The 21,486-nt window shown below is 41.2% G+C and overlaps 1 protein-coding gene across 9 annotated transcripts in view; it reads right to left on the reverse strand.

Annotated features, from left to right (window-relative positions):
- The window catches only part of frmd4ba (FERM domain containing 4Ba), a 46,169-nt gene extending 25,026 nt beyond the window's left edge, over positions 1-21,143 (reverse strand). For 6 of the 9 annotated variants that reach the window (XM_044216925.1, XM_044216889.1, XM_044216869.1 and 3 more), the window contains exon 1: positions 2,177-2,353. In XM_044216925.1, the coding sequence (XP_044072860.1) occupies positions 2,177-2,338 (162 nt within the window). In that variant the 5' untranslated portion in view covers positions 2,339-2,353. Of the gene's footprint in view, positions 1-2,176; positions 2,354-20,874 lie in introns of those variants that run through there. The other 3 variants (XM_044216915.1, XM_044216898.1, XM_044216906.1) reach the window with 3 other exon arrangements.
- Positions 21,144-21,486: the final 343 nt, after the last annotated feature.

Raw genomic sequence — 21,486 nt, forward strand, 5'->3', positions numbered from 1 at the left:
CAACACTATACCCATTCCTTCTACCGATGTGAGCTGCACAGGAAGAACATTTTTAAGCTCCACATCTCAGTGGTCCAGAAGAGGCAAGAGTCTTTGTCACTGATAAAAACAGGAAAAATACAGAACTACTGAAGCTAACCTCAACGAAAACCACATCTTTATTTGATTTGTCTTGATAGGGAAAATAATTGTGGCTGTTAACTACATGCATTTCATAGATTAATCTGGGATTAATCACTATAGTAACCCTTTCATGAATTGTTATAGCACAATCCTTTCAAGAGCCCATCTATCAATGCTGCATTGTTGCAGGGCAATGACATCAAAACATGGAGGAATGGACAAAGGCCTTTAGTTAACAGTCTGATTTTAAGCTCTCAGCCAACCACTGAATCTAAGATTCCCCTTCAAAATCTGTGCATGTTACTCCAAGTCCAAGTCTGTTCTCCATATCTTAATGCTCAACCACTTTTAAAATAATTCATAAAACATTGACTGAATTCTTAAAAACAATCTCTATGAAGATAGTATATACTTTGATATGGATCTACTGTGGAATATTCACAATTGCATTAACAAAATAGCACTGCTGCCAGACAATTTTATCCGTTTTTTTCCCCTAATGCTGACGGAGATCACTGCCCTCAGTCCGCAGAGGAGAGGACCTGGGCTTCAGAGCAAGGTTCCCGATGACAAAAAGAAAGGTCACGGCTGTGTAGGGGAGCCGTCACGGCTGTGTAGGGGAGCCGCCCCCCCAAAGCCCTAATGTTACTCTCTTCACATGACCCCCAGCCACACTGACCTGATCAGGCTGAACTGGGCCCACCCTGCAGCTCTAACCACGTCTACAACCTACCACTTCACCCGTTAACCTTAGGTATAACCACAAGCTGAGTTGAGTAGACATATAATACTTGTATCCACAGTGGTGGAAAGTAACACTTCCTCATTTGCTGCACTTAAGTACTTTACTTGAGTATTTTCATTTTACGCTACTTTATACTACTAGTCTGCTACATTTCAGAAGGATATTTTGTATTTAACAGCTATAATTATGAGTTACTTTTCTGTTTGAGATTTTACAAACAAAACATATGATTGGTTTATAAAATATAATGCATTATCGATTAAAAGTATATAAGTAACAGTTACAATTAGCTCCACCTTGACCAAAAACAACATGAATGTAGCGCTTACATGTTAATGTATCTATATTTATGATCCAGTAATATAATAATATAACACAGACAGGGGCCATTCTGCATAATGAGTACTTTTACTTTTAGATAACTTAAAGCACATTTTGTTGCCAACCACCAAAGCAAGACTTTTACTTGCACTAGAGTCATTTTATAGTGGTATTGCTACTTTCACTTTATGTAAATGTTCTGAATACTACTCTTGTTTTATGTGCTTTTAAATGGTATTGCATACCTGAGAGAAATGATATGAATATTGTAATTTTTCTTGTGTCACCTTGTCAATTCTTCTAGCTTTTTGTACCTTAAAAAAAGCTTTGTAATCTGAATGTAACAGAATAGATTACGCAACTGATTGCAGATTTGATGATGCAACTAGTAGCTGTAATGGAAAAACAGTTTTAAACCATTTTCCAAATGCCATCTAATAACAAAGACATTTTCACATGGCAGTATGCTGGGGAAAAAAAGCAAAAAAGAGAGGAAACCTGAACACTTTCAAGTTTACACAGAGGGCATGCAAGTAGGATGTGTTAACCACGCAGACCGTTCAGGTGTTCCAGCAACAATGCATTTCAAAGACAACTTTGAAAGTTCTCCTCTTCAGCCAGACAGTGAGATCAAACGGCTAGTCATGCTGCTTTCTAATGACTGCCATATGTGCTGGGAGAGAGAGACCCTTGTTAAAAAACAGGCTTTGTGACTCACCAAGGGGCAGCCTGTGCCTCCTCACATTCACACAAATAAACACATGCATACACTAATGAGCCAAATGAGAAAAGGTACTGATTCACTTATAGGTAATCGAAGCCATAAAAAAAAAAATGTAATGGATAATCAAGGAAATCCATCTGGCACTCAGTAATTAATCACATATGCCGTCAAAAGAGCAATCAATAAAAACCTGCTATATTTAAACTCTTCTTTCTTTTTGCAGAAATTATTTATGCTGCCATTGCTCAAAGGAGCTGTCATACCTGGTAGCATTTTCCAATCCTGAACCAGGCTTCTAGGAAGCGTCTGCATGGCATAAGCCCACGATTGTACCACCTCCTCAGGGTCTGATGTGCCAGGCTCCAGACGAGCTGGCTGCCCGATGCCACCAGGTCTTCCATTCCACGTATGATACGCACGGCCATGGTTAGCTGCCTTTTATCGCCGACAGGCAGTTTTCTGCCTTTACTGATGACACCTCACAGTTTCAGGACCAGGAAAAAAAGATGATCTGCAGACCACTTTGTTTTGCTTCAGAGCAACAAGCTGAAAGGCGCATCTACACTCCAGCACACACACACACACACACACACACACACACACACACACACACAGTCTACTATGTCTCCCCAGCTGATGTAATGTCAGTGAGAGTCGGCGCTCTGGAGAGGCTGGAGCGGAGCAGCGTGCCTCAGGCTTGGTCCTGGGCCCCCATCCAAAACACTGCCTCATAGAGTGCAGGGGAGGGCAGGGCAGAACCACAAGGCCCCTGCTGCAGAAGCCCCTGCTGCAGAAGCTCCGTCTCCCGTCCACATAAACACACTTGTATACAAACACAACGTACACGGAAACAAACTCTGGCTGGCCACTCAACCTCTAAAGTCATAAATACTTTCCTCAGTGACTCACAGTAACATAATAGTGAAAATGTTTTGTTTTGCTGGTCCAATCTGTGATTTTTCTCTGCTGTAAAATAAAGATCACAAAATGAAGTTGCACCAAAATATGCTTCTTTTCAATTTTGCTAAGCTAAGGCAAATGATGTCATCTTTTATTTTATTGTTTAATTTCAGCATGTATTTCAATTTCATTGTCTGAAAATGGGTGTGGGAATGGTCTGTCACTTTGTCTGGGATGTGGGAGCAATTTCCTGAGGAGACCAGACATCTCCACCCATTATATTCTGCAGGAACACTAAAAATAACTGGTCCTGTTTGGATCAGCAGGGATGGCAGAACTGACAGGGCTAAAACTAAAAGTGCAGGGAAAACCATTTAGAAAGGCTTTGATGTAAAAATGTAGAGGACACGTGCTTGTGACCCACAAGCGGACGCCTTCCTTTGTACAGCTGCAATTAATAAGCAAATGTCGCACACAAAGCCGTACACCTGACTCAGATAAATAAGTCAGAGAATACTGAGAAAAGCAACGCAGAAGAAAAAGAAGACGGAACAGCTCTCAGCGGCGACGTGTTGCAGTTCATCTGGAAACACTAGCCTGCTGTTTGTTTATGTGACCCCAGTTTCCAAGAACGCTCAAGTGACCACAGTCAACACGGCGCTGTTTCATTGGACACGATCAGCTCAATTGTGTCAGAGCAGGCAAACTGTGACCCCTACATCTGCAGTAATAACACAGAAGAAAGATGTAGACTTCAGGTTAGAGACTCAGACCTGAAATTGATTTATTAATAAATCCCAAACACATGGCAAGGAAAGCAAATGACTGATATTTTTTGCCTCATCAGCTATTATTGAGGTGGTAGTGGAGCTGCTCAGACAGCGGCAAACGGTTCCCAGTTACAAGACTTTTCGTATGTGCTCAGTCACCCTACGCTACACAAACAAATGAACAAATCTTAGCGGCCACCATGATCAGTCATGCGTCTAATTGCTTCAGTGCATGCAGTAATGCATGTAAGTGTAAATCCGCTCCGAAGCATACATGCTGGAAGTGAACATATCAATTACCACGCCTATGCAGGCAGTGAACTGGCTATACTGAGCAGTGGCAGGCAGCTGTGACATTGGGCTTGTATAAAAAATGGGATTATGAGCAATTCTCAACGAAGAATATGAATGTGCATCTTCACAATCGGATCCATGTACTGTGCTGTAATCTCAAAGAAAAAGTTGTGCATCATGCTTATTTGCTTTCTTGCCAAGAGTTAGACAAGGAGATCAATACCACTCTCATGTCTGTACACTAAATATAGAGCCAGGAGACAGTTAGCTTAGCTTAGCATAAGGACTGGAAACGGGGAAACAGCCAGGCTCTGTCCAAAGGTAAAAAATCCACCGACCAGTATCTTGTGCAGTAACTTATTGGAGTTTTGTCACCACAGCGAGGTTACAAGGCAGCTAGCAGAGACTACCAGGAAGTGACTGCTCTTGGCCAAGAAATAGTTAGATGGGAAGATTGATACTACTCTCATGCGGGACTAAGAAATAGTCCTGCATAACTCACACTACACGTTTTTAATTGGGCTTTCGGCACGGCCAGAACCTGCGCCTTTTACACTGTCCGGATCAATCGACGGGCCACGAAGTGAGTGCTCATGCTGAATGCGAGCGTGGAACCCCCTGTCGGTTTTGTCCATAGACAATTCTAATTAAATGTACCCAAACAAGACAACCGTGTCCTCAACAATGTCTACAAAAAGAGAGAAAGGTGGCATTACTTTGTGCAATTCTACTATGAAGGGAAAGTAAGAAGAAAAAAAGAAAAATATGGAGGCTGGAGGATGCAGACTTTGGTCTGTCTGTTCTGCAGTGAAGTTCAGTTTCATATCACAGCAGTCTCAAGACTGCAGTTTTAGCCACAACATGTAAAATACTACTCCAGTAATATCAAAACAAGCTCACTATAGTTTATAATGGAAGTTTTGACAGCAGCCATGTGGGAAATCGGATCATGGAACTGCTAAAACTGCAAGAAAGACAAAAATTTCTGACATGCCAGAAATCCGACCGATCACCCGAGAGCCAGATCGTTGATCTTTCGGGCGTCCTGATACCCCTCAACCTGCATCATCAAACGACAACAAATCTGGTAGAAATTCGTCCCGATTCGAAAACGAGGCAACCAATTTTGGGGCCAAAATCGGGATTAATCCATAGGCTACAGTGTCTACCTGGCTTTAGAGGTAAGAGGAAGGCTAGTTGTTTATTCTTGTTTTCTAGTTGCAAATCCCAAGCTGTCTGTGTTTGCCAATGATTCTCCTCTTTATTTCAAATACAATAGATATTCTAAGCTTCTTAACATATACTGGTGGCTGTTTGGAAGAAATTCAAATAAACATTAAGAATAATAATGTACAGAGTTTAAGCAGACATAATACTCACACAGCAAATGCGCTGTTACTATACCGTCCTAGGGAAACAATTTCATTCCTCTCATGTCATTTAAAGCATTTCTGGAGTGTAAACAATGTCCTAACATGATTAAATACTATTCATGCTGTAATCCACCACTGCAAGAACGGGATGGATCTATTTCTAGAGGGGAAGGATTCACCATCAGAGACCCATTTTGAAGGTATAGATGCATCATAACCAGCTAACCATGATAAACACGGACAGATGCGCGAGGCCACAGCTGCCTGGAGCAACTGCGGGCGAGGCAGCCAAACATATGGTGGACACAAGCCACTGTTGATCACACACATGATTGCCACGTGTGTAAAGGAGAGCAACGTGTTCTGGTCCACAATGGTAATAAATACAGGGTTTCTGATGCATCTGGCAGCACAGTATTTCTGAGTTGAGTCTATGCAGTGTAGTCAAACAAAAAAAAACAAAAAAACAGAGTGGTTAAGGGCATGCAGGCATTGTCTCTAGAGCCATGCGCACTTCTTGTGAACACACACACACACACACACACACGCCAAATGCCTGCAGACTTCAGATGATCCCAGTTGATTTCCATGCTCTATACTGGGGTTTCGGTGGGGTGAAGATGTAGGAAGGGGCAACAACCTCAGCTAGAATCAATCTGTGGCAGTATACGCTCAGAGAGGGCATCCCAGGGGAAAGCGGGAATTAACTGTCTGTGCTAACTACATTAGCATCTATCTGATCCTCTGTCTACAAGTGTCCCTGTCTCAGTACTCTCTCTTTAGCATCTTTTACTAATAATATTTCTATGTATCATTATCGTGCATAATTACCTACGCCAAGGTGGTTATGTTTTCAGTGCCGTTGTTTGTCTGTCAGCAGGGTTACGGAAAAACTACTGGCCCGATTTCCATGAAACTTTGTGGAAGGGTGTAGCTTGGGCAAAGGAAGAACCCATTACATTTTGGAGTGGATCCGAATCACGAGGCGGATACACAAATTATTTTTCACTTTCGTTAACAATGAGAGGTCAGTTGCAACACCGGTGTTTATGGCAAAATTAATTGAATTCGTCACGCATGCGCGAACCCGTTGTAATTAAAGTAAATGGTGTGTCGCGACTAAACATACAAGAAAACATAACAGCCACCTCAAACATCGTGGAAACAAATGCAGCAGGAAGCCTATGTAGGAAATAAGAAACCAGGGATGGGATTTTTTTCCAGATTAATCTGGAATTCCAGGTTTTCCGATCTGTGCTCAAGTAAGAATTTTGTTCCTTGTGTACAAACATAACTGTTTTATAACAAGCTGCCATGTTCAAGTTATTATTTTAGTCTAAGGATTTGATATTTGTACATACTTGTACATATTTCAAGTATTCAAGTATCAAGTACTTGCCTGAAAAAATTAGGTTGTCTGAGTCAGTGTCTTCGTTTAAGTCTCTTCTCAAAACACATTTTTATCTGAAAGCATATCCTGATTTTACCTGAACTGGCTGTTTATTTTATTGTTTATTTTATTGCTTTTGTGTATTTTATTTCTTTATATTTCGTCATTCACTGTGGTATTTTATTTCTCTTGTTGTGAAGCACTTTGTACTTTGTTTTGATAAGTGCTCTATAAATAAAGTTTTATTATTATTATCATTATCATTATTATTATTATTATTATATGTACATGATAAGTGTTTTCACAAATGTATGTTATTTATGCAATATTTCCAATTTAGAAGTACATAATTAATGCACAGCTGAGATGATGAGGCGTCAGCTAGGCACAACCATATTTTGACATACTGTAATTCTAATATTTTTGGAAATATATCCAGACATATATAGTGGTTGCGCTTGCAGATTTGCATATCATAGAAGACTGGACTATTGGCCTTGGTGGAGGTCAGCGCTCTCCAAGTGCCCTTCTAGTTTCTCATTAAAATCTCATTAACTTATTTTCTGGCCACTTGGGGGCCTTGGAACAACACAACAGCTGACGTATTATCACCTTAAAGTTGACATGGTGAACATGCTAGCTAACAGTTGCCTAATTACACATCCAGCAGACACATAGCAACATTAGCATTCATCTGGAGTTATGTTTCTATCCACTAGGCAAATGTAATTCCAATATTCACTACTGGTCTCTGCCAACTCCTGAGGGAAATATCGAGGTCTTTAGGTCTTTTTCTCCACCGTGTTCACTAGCCAGTTGCTGACTTTGTCTGTTTAATAAACAGGCTTAATGAGAGTGGTGGTGAAAGGGAACCATAACAGTAAAGTTAACACATCCAATGTCTTATTTCTGGCCAGCTGACAAAGGTAAGTCCAATATTCACTCTCCTTTTTTCACCGCTAAATTCTCCAGTATGTTCACCAGCTACTTGCTAACTTTGTCTGTCCATTATTTGCTGCTGGGCAGGTAGCGTACAGCGGGTTTATTGCATTTCTTTTTGCTGCCTCTGGAAATGAGGGTGACGAGAGGAGTGAGAGTGGACAACAACAGTAATTATGCAGGCCTTTAAACCAAAACAATGAGCTGGAAAATGCTAAAATGTTCCACAGAACTGAGGGGAAGTGCAAAGTCAGGTGATAATTCACTGTGGGCGCGTTACTATGAACAACCCCTTTTACTCATTTTTACACATAGTAATTCGATCCAATGTTATTATTAAAATATTGATGATGGCAGCTTTAAGCTTTGTGTACATAACATCAACATAATAACCTCAAAATGGTCGCATAAGGTTCTTTGTCTCCTGGATGACTTCACATCGACAATTTCACACTGAAATGCTCCAACTCTGAAGCCAGAAAGCTGTGTTGTAACATTTTGGAGTATATGTATGAGATATGTCAGCTGTTTAGGAGGCAAAGTGCTTTTCTGAGCAGTATCTTATCACAGGCAGCGTCCATTGCCTATGTAACTCAGTATACATGGCTGCTGTCTCCCTGTCTCCAGCCTGGCACCATGGCTGTAAACACCATGACCTCACACCACGGTCCGTCACCCTCCCCTACGTCACTCTAGTGTCACTCCATTTCTCTACACAAGTCATGTTCTGCACACAAGACTGCGCTCACTTAAAGGCTAATTCTTTTCAAGCTGTTGTTATACTTTCCCCCTCAGGCGGAGAACAATCAATTGTTGTGGAAGTGCAGCAGTGGCTGACATACTTAGTGTTCACGCTGCAATGCCCCTTTATTGCCAGCAGATGGGGAAATCGAGTATGGCATACAAAAAGGGGAAATACATTTAGTGCTGGAAATTGTTTGATAAATTATGCTGTCTGGAGGGCTTTCCTATTATCTTTAAGCCAATGTCATGCCCTTTCTTCTAATATAAGGGCCTCATTTCACTTATGATGCCTGGATTGAAAGTTTAATAAGAATACAGACAGGTAGGCTGTTACAATTTAGCCCACTGCTTTGTTCCGTCCCAGAAGTTCAGTATTAATAGGCCTGAATCTGTTGAGAATACAAGGCAGGGCATGACAGGGGCGGCCGCGCTGCCAAGATCATCACAGTTCCCTGTCCCTGGGCTAATTTCAACACGGGATGGCAATTACCCTGTACAGTCAGTGGTAGATTAATTATCTAAAAGGGAAGGCCTCCGAGTGAACGTAACAGAGCCTGAGCAGGGCAGGGAAACAGCTGTCATCCACACGGGCCTACAGCTGACGAGCTATGCCACATACTGAGACTGCAGCTGACGCGCTGAATGGAAGACATTCTGTGCAGTATGCCTGACACACTCCTTAACACACACACACACACACACGCAGGATTGTTCACTCCCAGTTATAATGTCCTTGCCTCATAGGACCCTGCCTGCACTCTTGTCAAACTTCCTGACTGTCACTTATGGTTAGAGATGGAGCAGGTGGACACAGCTGTCAGAAATCATGATATTTGATAGGAGGATGATTTGTAGTCACCCATCATACAGGAATAGATTAAGTTCATTAAAAATAAAAGAGGGTCATCTCTGGTCATGCATAGAGCATGTCCCACCTTTTAATGGGCTTTGCTGCTGCAAGCCTCATGTATGAGTATCCAGAAAATAAATATCATGCCTTCTGTCTTTTTGCTATTGTTAATTCTCGCCTATGCACATTCTTTGAGCGTGTTAAAGCTACACAAAAGGAACAACAAATTTTAAAAAAATGTCTACCCTAAGGCCTTCAGATTTGACAACCATGCCAGTAAGTGAGAGGTTACCATTATGCATCTTGACAGAAATTGTCACTGCATGTTTAAAAAAAAACCCCACAAGACATCTTAATTACACCCAATTAACACCATGTGATAAAGCTCCATTTTGCAAATCAATGGCGAGACAGAAAAGCTTTGTGTGTGTGTTTAGGCGGTACAGTCAAGCCCAGCTTTGTGTCGCCAGGAAGGGGGTAGAAAAAGAAAAGAAGGCAGGGAAAGAGAAGAGAGCCCGGGAGCTTCAAGCTGCCACCATCCACCTATTGGCTTGTCGGTTGCATCTGGGAATTTGGGGCCAGCTCCTCTTTCTGTACGGGACGGCACTCAGGGGCACACTGGAGGCCACAGGCCATGACAAACCATGTCTGTGTATAAACCAGATGCTGTGAAGTGAAGGAGGTCAGAGCGGGGGGAAGCGTGTGGGGGGGCAGAGGCCGTGGTGTCAGCCAGCAGCCCCACACAATCTACCGCGACAAAATGTTCCCCCGAGGGACTTTGGGTGCCCGGATTTGCCCAGCCATTTCTTAAAAAGGAACATAAAGAGCCTGTGTCATTCATTTTCAATATCATAGCCATGGTAAATATGAATGGCGATTGTGGACATCTCCACAGGCGCCCAAATGAAACAAAGAGAAAGCAAAAGAGATAAAGCAGAGAAGGGGGAGGGGAGGAAACACCACCATTCAGGGGCTATAATGAGCCTTGAGGCAAAGGGGGGTGGGGGGTGAAATTATTGCGGGGGAAAAAAAACGTATTAAACTGATATCGTGTCTGAAAGAAATTATAAATATGAAGCGGGTTCAGGTCCTCTCTTCTTAAGAGCCGGTTGATCAAATGACCCCCTCTTGGATTGGGTCGCACTTCTTTTGTGTAATATCATTGTAATGTTTTTTGTTAAATGTTCACGTTTGAAAAACATTGAAATACTTTGAAAAAATGAAGACTGTGGTAATTAGTCATGTGACCAGTATGTATTTATCGCACCTGTGAAGCTATAGGCGAAATGCATTGTTCGCTCCACAGTAAAGCCGGTTCAGTGTGCGGTGATTCATTTTGATCTTCACCTATGTTCCTGCAACCGACCAGCACCTGATCGCTCTGCGTGGGGAATTCCGTTCCAAGTAATATTATATTTATATATTTAACAAGCATTCCCATCTTTATGTTTCATGACTTTTATAAATGATCTGTCCTGAAACAAACCATCATAATTCACTGTGAATAACAACAGCACAAAGTTGTAGACTGAGGTAGACTGTAAATGCATAAGAATTAGGCTGCAGCCCTTGTAGGAAAAATATAAATGAATTAAAACCATCATCTGTTCAATTTCCATCCATAATTGTGAATGATGCCCAGGGGAGAGTGTGTGGAGAATCAGGAAAAGGTCACAGTTCATATTAAGCTTTATTAACACTAGTTTTTAGAGCCACACAGCCAAAACAGAACCTCAACCTTTAGCTAAACAAGTCTACAGCAGCTCTGTGAGGCTGTACTTAGCATTTAGCTCAAAGCACCACTGTGCCTAACATCAGCATGCTAACGCTCACAATGACAATGCTACAATGCTAATGTTTAGCAGGTATATTGTATACAATGTTCACCATCTTAGTTTAGTGTGTTAGCATGCTAATATTTGCTACTTAGCACTAAACACAAAGTTCAGATGATGAGGCTGATGGGAATGGCATTCGTTTTGCAGATATTTCTTCATGAATGGAGGGCTCACCTACCTGATGATGGCGCTAGATAAAAAAGAAAGGCATCACCAAAGTTCTTACAATTCATCCTGGGAACATGAATAACTGAACCAGATTTCATGGCAATCTATAATACTTTCAGTTTCAGTCTGGACCAAAGCAGTAACATTACCATCCCTAGAGCCACATCACTAAGGCTAAAACATAGGATATTCCCTGTTCTGCTTTACCATAAAGGTGTAACATCCTATTTGTGGATATTCACTTTGATTTCTGACATGTTGCGTATTGGCTCTTGGTAATCTGATTTTAGAACTGAGGAAATTGTCTGACACCAATAATTTATTTTAGCCTGGTTTAATCTGATACCAGAAATGGTGACCTTATCACACTAAAACCCCTGCAAAGGTTTACCTCCTTTCAATGAAACCAATACATTTACATACTATATAGACACACTGAAGTGCCAAAATCCATTTTGCGGCTGCAATCTGCAGTTAGCAGAGTTCTGGCAGTTGATATCTGCATTTAGATTATGTACAGTAATGAGACCCTCTGGCTTATCACTCTCAATCCAATTTACTAACTAGATAATTAGATTGGTTACATGGCCTTATCTGGGCAGACTGCACATCTCAACTGATCCAGATACTGTATGTTGAAAACTGCACTCTACTGCTGTACGGACACACTGCATAACCTGTGCGGCACAAGTAGACATCACGTTTGAAACAAAAAGTGTAAACGCTGTTGCATTAAGCCATCAATAAGGCAGAAAACCTCTATTTTTGTCCTGCTGTATGAATACAAAAGCTCTCAATGGGCGGAAAGCTCTCAACAGTTCCAGCTCTGTTAGAGCGATTTCAAGAGGTGCCATGATTTGAAAGGAGGGTGAGTTCACTGGGAGTCAAATGGGGATTTATAAGTAGGTAGCGCTAGTAGAGTAAAGATCCTCAAAACAGGGCATCTGTTCTTGCTTTACTGCTGCTGGAATATCTAATTCAGTACTTTTACTGTTACTACACCATCACACATTCTGAATCAGCTGCTACATAGCAGATGGGAACAATGTCTCATTGCTTTTCAATATTTTATTAGTTAGAAAAGACACCACATGTGAACAAATTAAGTTTTTAACAGTACAAATATGGAGGAATGAAAAAGAGTTGCTGTGGAGGCAGAAAAAGTCTCGCTGGCTGACCTCAACAACAGAACACTGTTTTTATGGTAAAGTAATAGGCGAAGATCCAACAAAAGAGGAAAGGGTGAGCGATGAGGCAATAACGATGATGAGGATGCATATTGACACTTAAAGCTGCACTAATCAATACTTTGTGTCTGCTGGATGTGTAAATAACTGTTTGCTAACATGTCCGCCATTTCAAATGTATACACTGATGTGACATGTCAATGTTGTGTTTACAGCCCTTAATTGCTGCCAACAAATGGCAAAAACAAATCCCAAAACATTTAATGCTGCTTTAACTTTACAGTGAAATATTTCATTTAATACCGTGTTTTGTGTTGTCTAATTACTGATGCTCTTTGATAACAGTGGCAGCCTAACAGTAGTTTGAGGCAGTCTGTATCCAGATCATTGTTACCCACACATGTACTGTAAAAGCCGTATCTGGGTAGAATTAGTTTTACCAGGGGACGTCAGTAATTTCATTTTATCCATTCTCGCAGATCATCATCATCTGGACGGTTAAATAAATTACAGGGGGTCCCATTCTATTCAAGGGACGTGCCACATAATGTCAACCACAGTGCAATGAGAAAGGCCTAACTGCTTCAGCTGGCTTCATCAAATCTACATAGCAACTAAAATAAATATTACTGATATCAGCAAAACCCTAAATTTCTCTAAACCATGGTAGTAGTTTGTGACTTGACTTGAAGTAATAATCTATTTAACGCCTATGAAATGTAAGAAATATAAAAAAGGTGAAGTGGAAATGTTTTTTTTTTCCATACATTTACCCATTTTGCTATCCAATCTGTCAAGTGGGGCTGCGACAAATGATTATTTTCAAAATACATTCATCTATTGATCATTCCTTTTGATTAATCGACCAGTCGAAAGAAAATAGGAAAAATGCCCATCACAGTTTCCCATAGCCCAAGGTGACATCTTGAAATTGCTTGTTTTGTCTAACCAATAGTCCAGAAAACAAATATACTACATTTACAATGATATAAAACTTTTCCCTAGTCTAACCAACCACTGCCTTCCCCTGAGGATACAGTATTATCTTTCCTCCCAGTGTACTTGCCACCTGTTACAACTATGCCGTGCACACCACCTCCATATCAGCTTTCTAGCCAGTCCACAGTATCACCAAACACTGTCCTTACATCATTCATTTCTGCCCACTGACTAGGACTAAAGGGGCTAATGTTGCTGACAGGCACCTAAGTTGTTGTCTTGAGAGGGCATACTCGTGTGACCAATCCTACTGTATGATCCATGCTGATACAACAGAGTACAGTACAGTGGGTGGTGAAAGGGTATACACACACTCATATAGGACAACCCATGTATTTCAAAAGGAAGTAGTCAAGCCTCTTAGCAGCACAATGCAACCTTGAAAAGACCTCTAGATCCAAGAAAGCTTTTTCTATTGCATTACGGGATTATCTCTAACATAGTTTCCTCGTCATTATATCACCACGCACCTACATTTTTCCTCCATGTCACTGCTAACACGCAGTCTTTCTCCACAGCCCTCTGTCCCCGTTACAGAGCTCAGAGTGGCCTGTCTGAGCGGACCAGCGGGGTGCTCGGTTTCAGTCCACGGGGCAGGTGATAATGACTTCCCTCCCCTCCCCTGCTTCTCTTCCTCCTTCACCTTCTCATCCCAAACTGCAGTGGTGAAGGTGACTGCAGCTGGATGATTTCTTTCTTTCTAAACTGCAGGGGATATGAGTTGGAGGGCGAGTGGTGTATGAGATCTAGTGTGTATGTGTGTGTGAGAATCGGCCAAGGTGGGGGTGCTGGTTTCCAGTATTAATCCAGTAATAGAGGAGGCTCACATAACACTCCATTAATGATGAATGCTAAGCTCTAGTGGGTGAGCACCTATACAACCTCCATTTCTATTATCTACCACACCGCACCCTAATGACACCCACACTATAAATCCACTGACAATACAACCCAAACAAAATTAACTCATTGAGGAAAGGTTTGAAAAAAAAAAAAAAAATCTAGCACAGCGACTCAACAGGAAATTACTTTGTGAGGGGTTGTGAGACTCAAAGCATCACGTATTCACAGAAGTCTCCAGCGTTTCTCCTTACCATGCCTCCATCCCTTCTGGCACAAAACGTGTGAAACACTCACATGGGGTTTTAAGCACTGAGCACTATTGATCACTGTGGATCCGAGGCTGTGGGGTACGTCTGCTGTGTGAGCACGGTTGATTTTTTCCAGACTCAACACCATGTACCTCTCTATTTGTGCCTGAGAGAGTAATAATAGCAGCTCAGGCCCTTTCCATCCGCCCCCTCCTCCTTTACTTTACACACACTGGTCATTACCATTCAGACTTTCAAACATCTCCTCAACATCATCACCTCAGAGCTCTCCTGGTGTGTGTGTGTGTGATCTGTGTAGTGTGTATTTAAGAGGAAAATAGGAAGAAATGGAGAGCAATCACAAGAGAGGGATGGATGGAGAGATGGTGAGAGGCACACAAACAGCATAATTACATGGAAGACCAACCCCCGCTCCCGCATCCTCTTTCCAAAACCTCGTAGGCCAAGCCAACAGCAGCACAGACAGAGAAAAGGGCGGTAGAGGGCTTTGCTTTGTTGTTATTTTCATTTTCTCAGCCTCACAGCAATTACATCCCAGTCTGAGAGACACATGAGGAGGAGGAGGAGGAGAACAACAAACAAAAGGGATATTCTGCTCTGGAGTGTAACGCTAAATAGATCTGTTGGGTTCAAGGCTACCTCCACTGCCCGAGGTTGTGGATGAACCCACCAGGAGGCAGGCGTTCTCCAGCTTGGATCTGGTAGCAGATCTACATCTCACCTGCCCACCTGTGCAGCAGCACACAGTATTTTGATTTTTGAATACTGAGATTTGGGTTATCTAGGAAATCTAGATGGTGATCATCAGGAGGGACACAACAACCATTCTGAATAAAAATGTTATTGTATATGTCCTCAAATACAGTAACTTTGCAGGTGAAAACACAAAACAAGAGATTTTAACTTTCTGTTCTAGGTCATTTTTAGGCGAAAGTGTTTATACCTGCTCCTAAAGGCCACGCGAAAAGCCTACTGTCGCAGTGAGTGGTGGGACGCGATTAATGGTACAAATGGGGATAAAACGGCGCACTCTTTCAGTCTCCCCTTAATGACATTCATGGTGTTGCATTCGTACGCACAAAAAGTGGTGGTGTGAGGAATGGAAAATGAGAGCTTAAGAGGACTTCAATTCCTGAATGCTTTCTAATTTCCTCACACCTGGCCAATCACTGCGTATTGTGGGCGTGCTTGTTGGAAAATAATCAGATGCAGATCCCAAAACACAGTACTCATGTCGGAAAGGTGTGGGGGGAGGGGGTTTCAGATGCTGTTTGACGATCCGACAAGCACTTCCTTTGAAGCACGCTGAGAACCTTGAGGATCTTTGGGATGAAATATTCCATCAGCAACTGGTCATGTGTGCGTAGGTGAGACAGGAGCCAGGGTTTGAACTTCTCTCTCTAACTCTCTTTTCATTCTTTACACAAATACTTCTGTCTTTGTGAACAACTTAGTGCAAAACTGTGACTTCCGGAAGAGACTTTTTTGAAAAAGTGCACCGTTATCACCATACCATGTTGTCAGTGAACATTTAACTGAAAACATTTCGCGACTTGCCAGATACGTTAATTAACATTATGTCATTATGTTAATAGGAAACTCAATCGAGTCTGAATTACGTTTCCTTCAAAACTTATTTGTTGTTGAAAATTAGTTGTATATAATAGCATCTTCTAGGAGACAGGGTGATATCCATCAACACTTTTTTTTCTAATGTCATCTTTCCAACTTTTTCACTGTAATCTCTGCTGTGTCAAAAAACCTACATTTTAACCTGCAATGGTCTTAGGTTTGTGGGAATTGGAGCACTCTGACACTCACTAAATGACATTGTTTTTTAAAAATGTACCATTCCTGTCTAAACAAATGGAGCGAACTGCACGACATACTGTTGAGCGTGGTTATGTCGTAGGGCGGCATTTTTAGTGGTTGGTATGAGTACAGATGCCAATGTAATTTTGAATGAGGTTTTTTTCCTGGAACAGAACCCGGATGTTCTGGTTTTACTTTGGCTCTGTAATGAGATGTCGCAGACTTAAACTGATGCTGGATACTTCAAGTATCCTTCATGAATCATGATTTCACCATCTTCAGTTTGAAATATCATCTACAAAATAAAACAAGTGTCAATGTAATCATCGTCCAAAATCATTTGAAAGACTTGAGGCTTATTCTTGGCATTAACATATAAGCGGCTGTATTTGAATATTCATACTTGAGTGAGATGACGTTTTGGCTTTAATTGCTCTGTAATGTTTTTGCGACATTAATTCATTTAAATCAAATACAGAGAATCATATTATGTAGCTATCAAAGCTGAACATAACTGCTACTATCTACTACTTGATCACAAATAAAGACTGCTGTTAAAAAGTGAAGCATAAAAAAAAGTTTGCTACTTGCTTTCTTTCCAGATTTTTCATTAAAACAGTTGTCTTCACAAGGGGTAAATGATGATGTATCACCAACCTACTGTTTCACCTAATTTGTATATGTTGTCGTACTGGTATAAACCATGCACTGTTGGAATTGTGATTAATTTCCCACTAACATTCCCCCGGGACAGAGGGCTTTTACTCTGAAGCGCCCGGGTCAATAGACGCTGATACACATGGGTAACCTATAAATCCATCCTTGTGTCCATTCTTTAAATAATTTATAAGGAGGTGGGTTTGAGCGCTGCATTTTGAGGGGAATATGGCCGCAAACTGGCAAGTTTCTGTCCTTAAACAGATTGGAGCTTGTTTTAATGCAGTCTCCATCATCTAAATGATATGGAAACCAGCTCCCAGAGGAATTACCAACCAGCTGAGAGCCACTCTTCAGGGCTGATGCTAGTGCTTTCTGCTGCATTCTGAAGGGAAATAAACACACAAACCAACCATTAACATCAATGTTCACTACAGGCACACATAAAAGAACCTAAAATAAAAAAATAAAATTCCTTAAAATCAAACAAAAGACAACACTATTTTTGTCTCATAAAGCTCTTTGCACGTGGTTTTTCTTGTAACAAGAATCGTACATTTTGAAACACACAATGAGGCAATGTTTCACAATGTCTGTGTTTTACACATGAAACTAAGGGCCAGACTCTTTGTTTTACTCAGGATGTCCTGTCTGACGGGACAAAACAGACATGAAACAAGGAAAAGAGATGTAGTGTCTGTTCACTGCTGAGTTGGTTCACAGCCATTGAGGAACAGATTCCTGTTGACACAACTTTGGTGGGGGGGGGGGACACACGACATGTTTGCAGGGATTATGTTACAGAAGGCACTAGAAGGGCTGAGGACATTTACAACAAACATAGGAGCACTGAGACATTTGTGATAGAACTTTTTGGACTAAATCATTTTACTAAACATTCTCAACAAGCGAGGCCCCAGCCTCTTCACTCAGATGTCGCCTCTGGACTGGGGATCTGAATTGATTTCCTCTGCTAAGCCTATAGATTACCGTTGACCCACAAACACATTAACTAGAAAACACTCCAGTGCCTGGCCCTGAATTAGGCCTCAAGCAGCAGGCCTGTTTACATATATTAAAGTACCAATCCACAACGTCCATGTTTTCCAATTCTGAAACAGCTAAGCACTCATTGATCTGCTGTTTTTTTTTGCCTTGCACCTAGATATCACCTGTCAATCAAAGAGTAATGTGGCATCTTTTTGCTTGAATTTTCTGTAAATTGAGACTATGTAACTTTTGAGAGAAGAAATAACACATTTTTCCTCTTACAAATGAAAAGTTTGAGTCCTGTGAGGGGCAAGTTTTATACTTATACTGGCTTTTAACTAAGAAATTTGGATGTGTTTTTTTTTTTTTAGTTACGCTCAAAAGTGACGATAAGCTATTATTTGGAATCCTATAAGTGAATCCTATAGCTATTATTCTATTGTCTGTTAGACGTACATATGTTCAATAGCCGTCTAATTGATGGCAAGGCTATACTTGGGCTATGGTTAGACATCTAACTCTAAACTTTCACTGACAGCCCAAATTTGGCTGTGTTTTAGCCTAGATGTCAGGTCTACGTACAGACAGTTATTAGACACTATTTAAACGCAAAATTGCTTGCTGGACTGATTCACTTAGCTGACTTTATGACTCTTGTCAACTTGTGTTACTGTTACAATAGCTTAGCATTTTAGCTGAATACCAAACTACTGTTTAGCTAACAGTAGTTTAGCATTTAGCAGTGGCTGCCATTCAGCAAAAGTTACAGTCGCGCTTTAAAGGGGCGCTCCATTAATTTAACAGATCGAGTTCAGTTTACTCGTCTTGAGGCGTCTTACACAGCCTGTGAAAAAGGTTGCTGGCTATGGAGAGAGCGCTCCCAAGTCTTACCCTGATGATGTCATCAGGGCTATACTTTATACCATTTTATTATCATCAACCAGTAAACCCACTTTGTACTTCACACTTATTTTATTTTATACTTATACCCACTTGGTACTTAATTTATTTTCTGACCTGTATTATAGTGTATTATATATTTTTTTGCTTAGTACTTCCATTCCTGTGTGCACTGACCTGATAGTGAGCTGCTGTAGCAAAAGAGTTTCCCCTCGGAGATCAATAAAGTATTTCTGATTCTGAAACTGTAGGCTCCAGTGTTTTTTGGAACTTGGCCTCTGCTGCTTAGATTTTTCATGATTCCTTTTTCTAATCTGTCCCTTGGGAGTTCCCCAACTTTATGGAAGTGCAAGTACTAAATCGCTGAAGTACCCCTTTAAGTTTCTATAAGTAATGTTTTTTTCCCTTCTTGATAAAAGGTTGATTTTTTAATATACAGTATGTAGGCCTATGTTAACTCATACTGTTACCTACATAAAAACATTGATTTAACTTGCAACGATTTTCATTTACATTCTCAACTGTCATATGCCAGCCTTTGATCAAGAGTTTGGTCTCTCTGAGCGGAGGGAATCTGCTGTCAGAACCAGTCTGGCAGGAACGTGTTTTCTAGCACTAGTGTTGAATTGTATGAACCTGCATGACGACAGTATCATATAGCCTAACTGACAAATGCTCTCATTCAAATCTCCGTGAAGAGAGGTTATAATAAAGATGTGTGGGAAAAAACAAAAACAAAAATGCTGATGACCAACTTTTAACACAAAACAGGGGATTTGAGGAGAGGTGGGAACACATCATGAGCTCAGGTCACACTCCCCAGGTTGACTGGATGCACTGTTTAATCTTGTTTAGCCTTTCAAAGACCGCTTTGTATGGATAAGGTTTTTAATGGACCCTGATTGGCAAATAACTCCTTACTGTGCCGAGCTGAGCAGTGGCGTTGGAATATTCTGTGACAGTTAATAGCTTTATTGAATCGGAAGCGCTGACCCCATTAAAAGCAGCTGAACATCCTAGACTAAAGTCAACACAAAGCAGCGCTGCCTTTGCAGTTTGTCTCTGTGTGTGTGTGTGTGTCAGAAAGAGAGAAAGAGAGACAGCACATGTTGCTCTCATGAGGCACAAATTCAATATTGTCACCTATACAAACCAGTCCTGTGCCTTTGTTCTGTATCACTCACACGCCTCATGTCACTGGGTTTCCTCATGCCAGGCCTGCTGTGTGTCACAACAAATGAATGACAATGAAATGATATATACAGTATTTCTGTGTGAAAGTATTCATCCTGTTGTTTGCCAACCACAGCACCATACACTCCTATTTTTCATGGTCTGAGGTGCCACAAAACCCATACAGGATATCATATGCCTGCCATGCCTGCCTCCCCATTGTTTGTTTTGCACAGGAAACAGGATATTCACACAGAGGAGAGCAGACCAGCTGACCGCGGAGCCAGAAAATAAAGAGGAATCTTTTTATACTTTTAAAACAGCACGGAAGTGCAGTCTCTTGTTTTTTTCTTTCCATTCTTTCAGTTTAAGGTGCATCATCACATGTTTCACTGTGGTGTCTACAATCTCCTGCCAGTGCGCTTCACCTGTCCAAATAGCCGTTAACATTTCCAATACAAGATTCTGAGCAGCAAAGCAGTCATGTTGATATGTCAACACTTCGACACCCAGCTGAAGTGTAGGCTATACACGAGTTCACAGGAGGCGTGGATCCATTTACACTTAAACACAGCAAATGAGCGGTGTTTTGGATTGATGCAGTGAGGAATAAGAACAAAAGACAGAAAGAGTGCATAAACAGATCAGTTAAAGGCTACAAACAACGGAAAACCACGTTTTGAAGTAGCTACCAAATAAGAGCAGTGTGTAAGTTATTGAAAATGCAAGACAACAAAACGAACCGTGTGGCAGCCAGAAAAGCTGTTACAGGTGATCCCACGTCCGGATATTGTTTTACGGTTCAAAATAAATGCCAAATAAGCTCTAAATGGTTATATTTGTATGAAAATGAAACGTTCCTCACCTTGTGTCTTTTGTTGTGATCTGATCGCTCCCACTTATTGTCTGTCCGCAGAGCGTCTCAGCCGGCACCGGGTCAGTCAAACAAATCCACCTCTTTTCTTGAAAGCCGAGACTTTCAGAATAAGAGATTGGTTCAAAAGAATGAATAGTTGGTTCTGCAGAGTTGATCGGAGACTGGGCTGAAAAGTCCAGGAGGGGAAGCTGCTGCCTGTTCGGCATAACAACCTTGTTTCACTCCACACGGTCAGTCCCATCCATTCACACTCCCCGCCTCCGCCTCTCCGCTACCTTCCACAGATTCAGGATGGGACAGATGAATTTCCCTCTGTGTGACATTCATGGCCAATGGAGGAGCGCTCTCTGCTGCGAATGCACACTACTGACAGTGGAAATAAGCATAAATATAAAATTAAACACTGTCATGGGTAGAATTGTCCACTTTTTGCACACCTAAAAACGTTCATTCATCAGTTTATGATCCTTAGTTATGTGTTATAGTTTAAGATATATATTGCATTATTGAACATTTGCAACAGACAAGTCTAGCCCATGTGTGGATTAATTAGGGCATTTGTCCCTTCACACAAATAGGCTATGCACACTACACTTTCTC

Source organism: Siniperca chuatsi, linkage group LG2, assembly GCF_020085105.1.
Source record: "Siniperca chuatsi isolate FFG_IHB_CAS linkage group LG2, ASM2008510v1, whole genome shotgun sequence".
NCBI lineage: Eukaryota > Metazoa > Chordata > Actinopteri > Centrarchiformes > Sinipercidae > Siniperca > Siniperca chuatsi.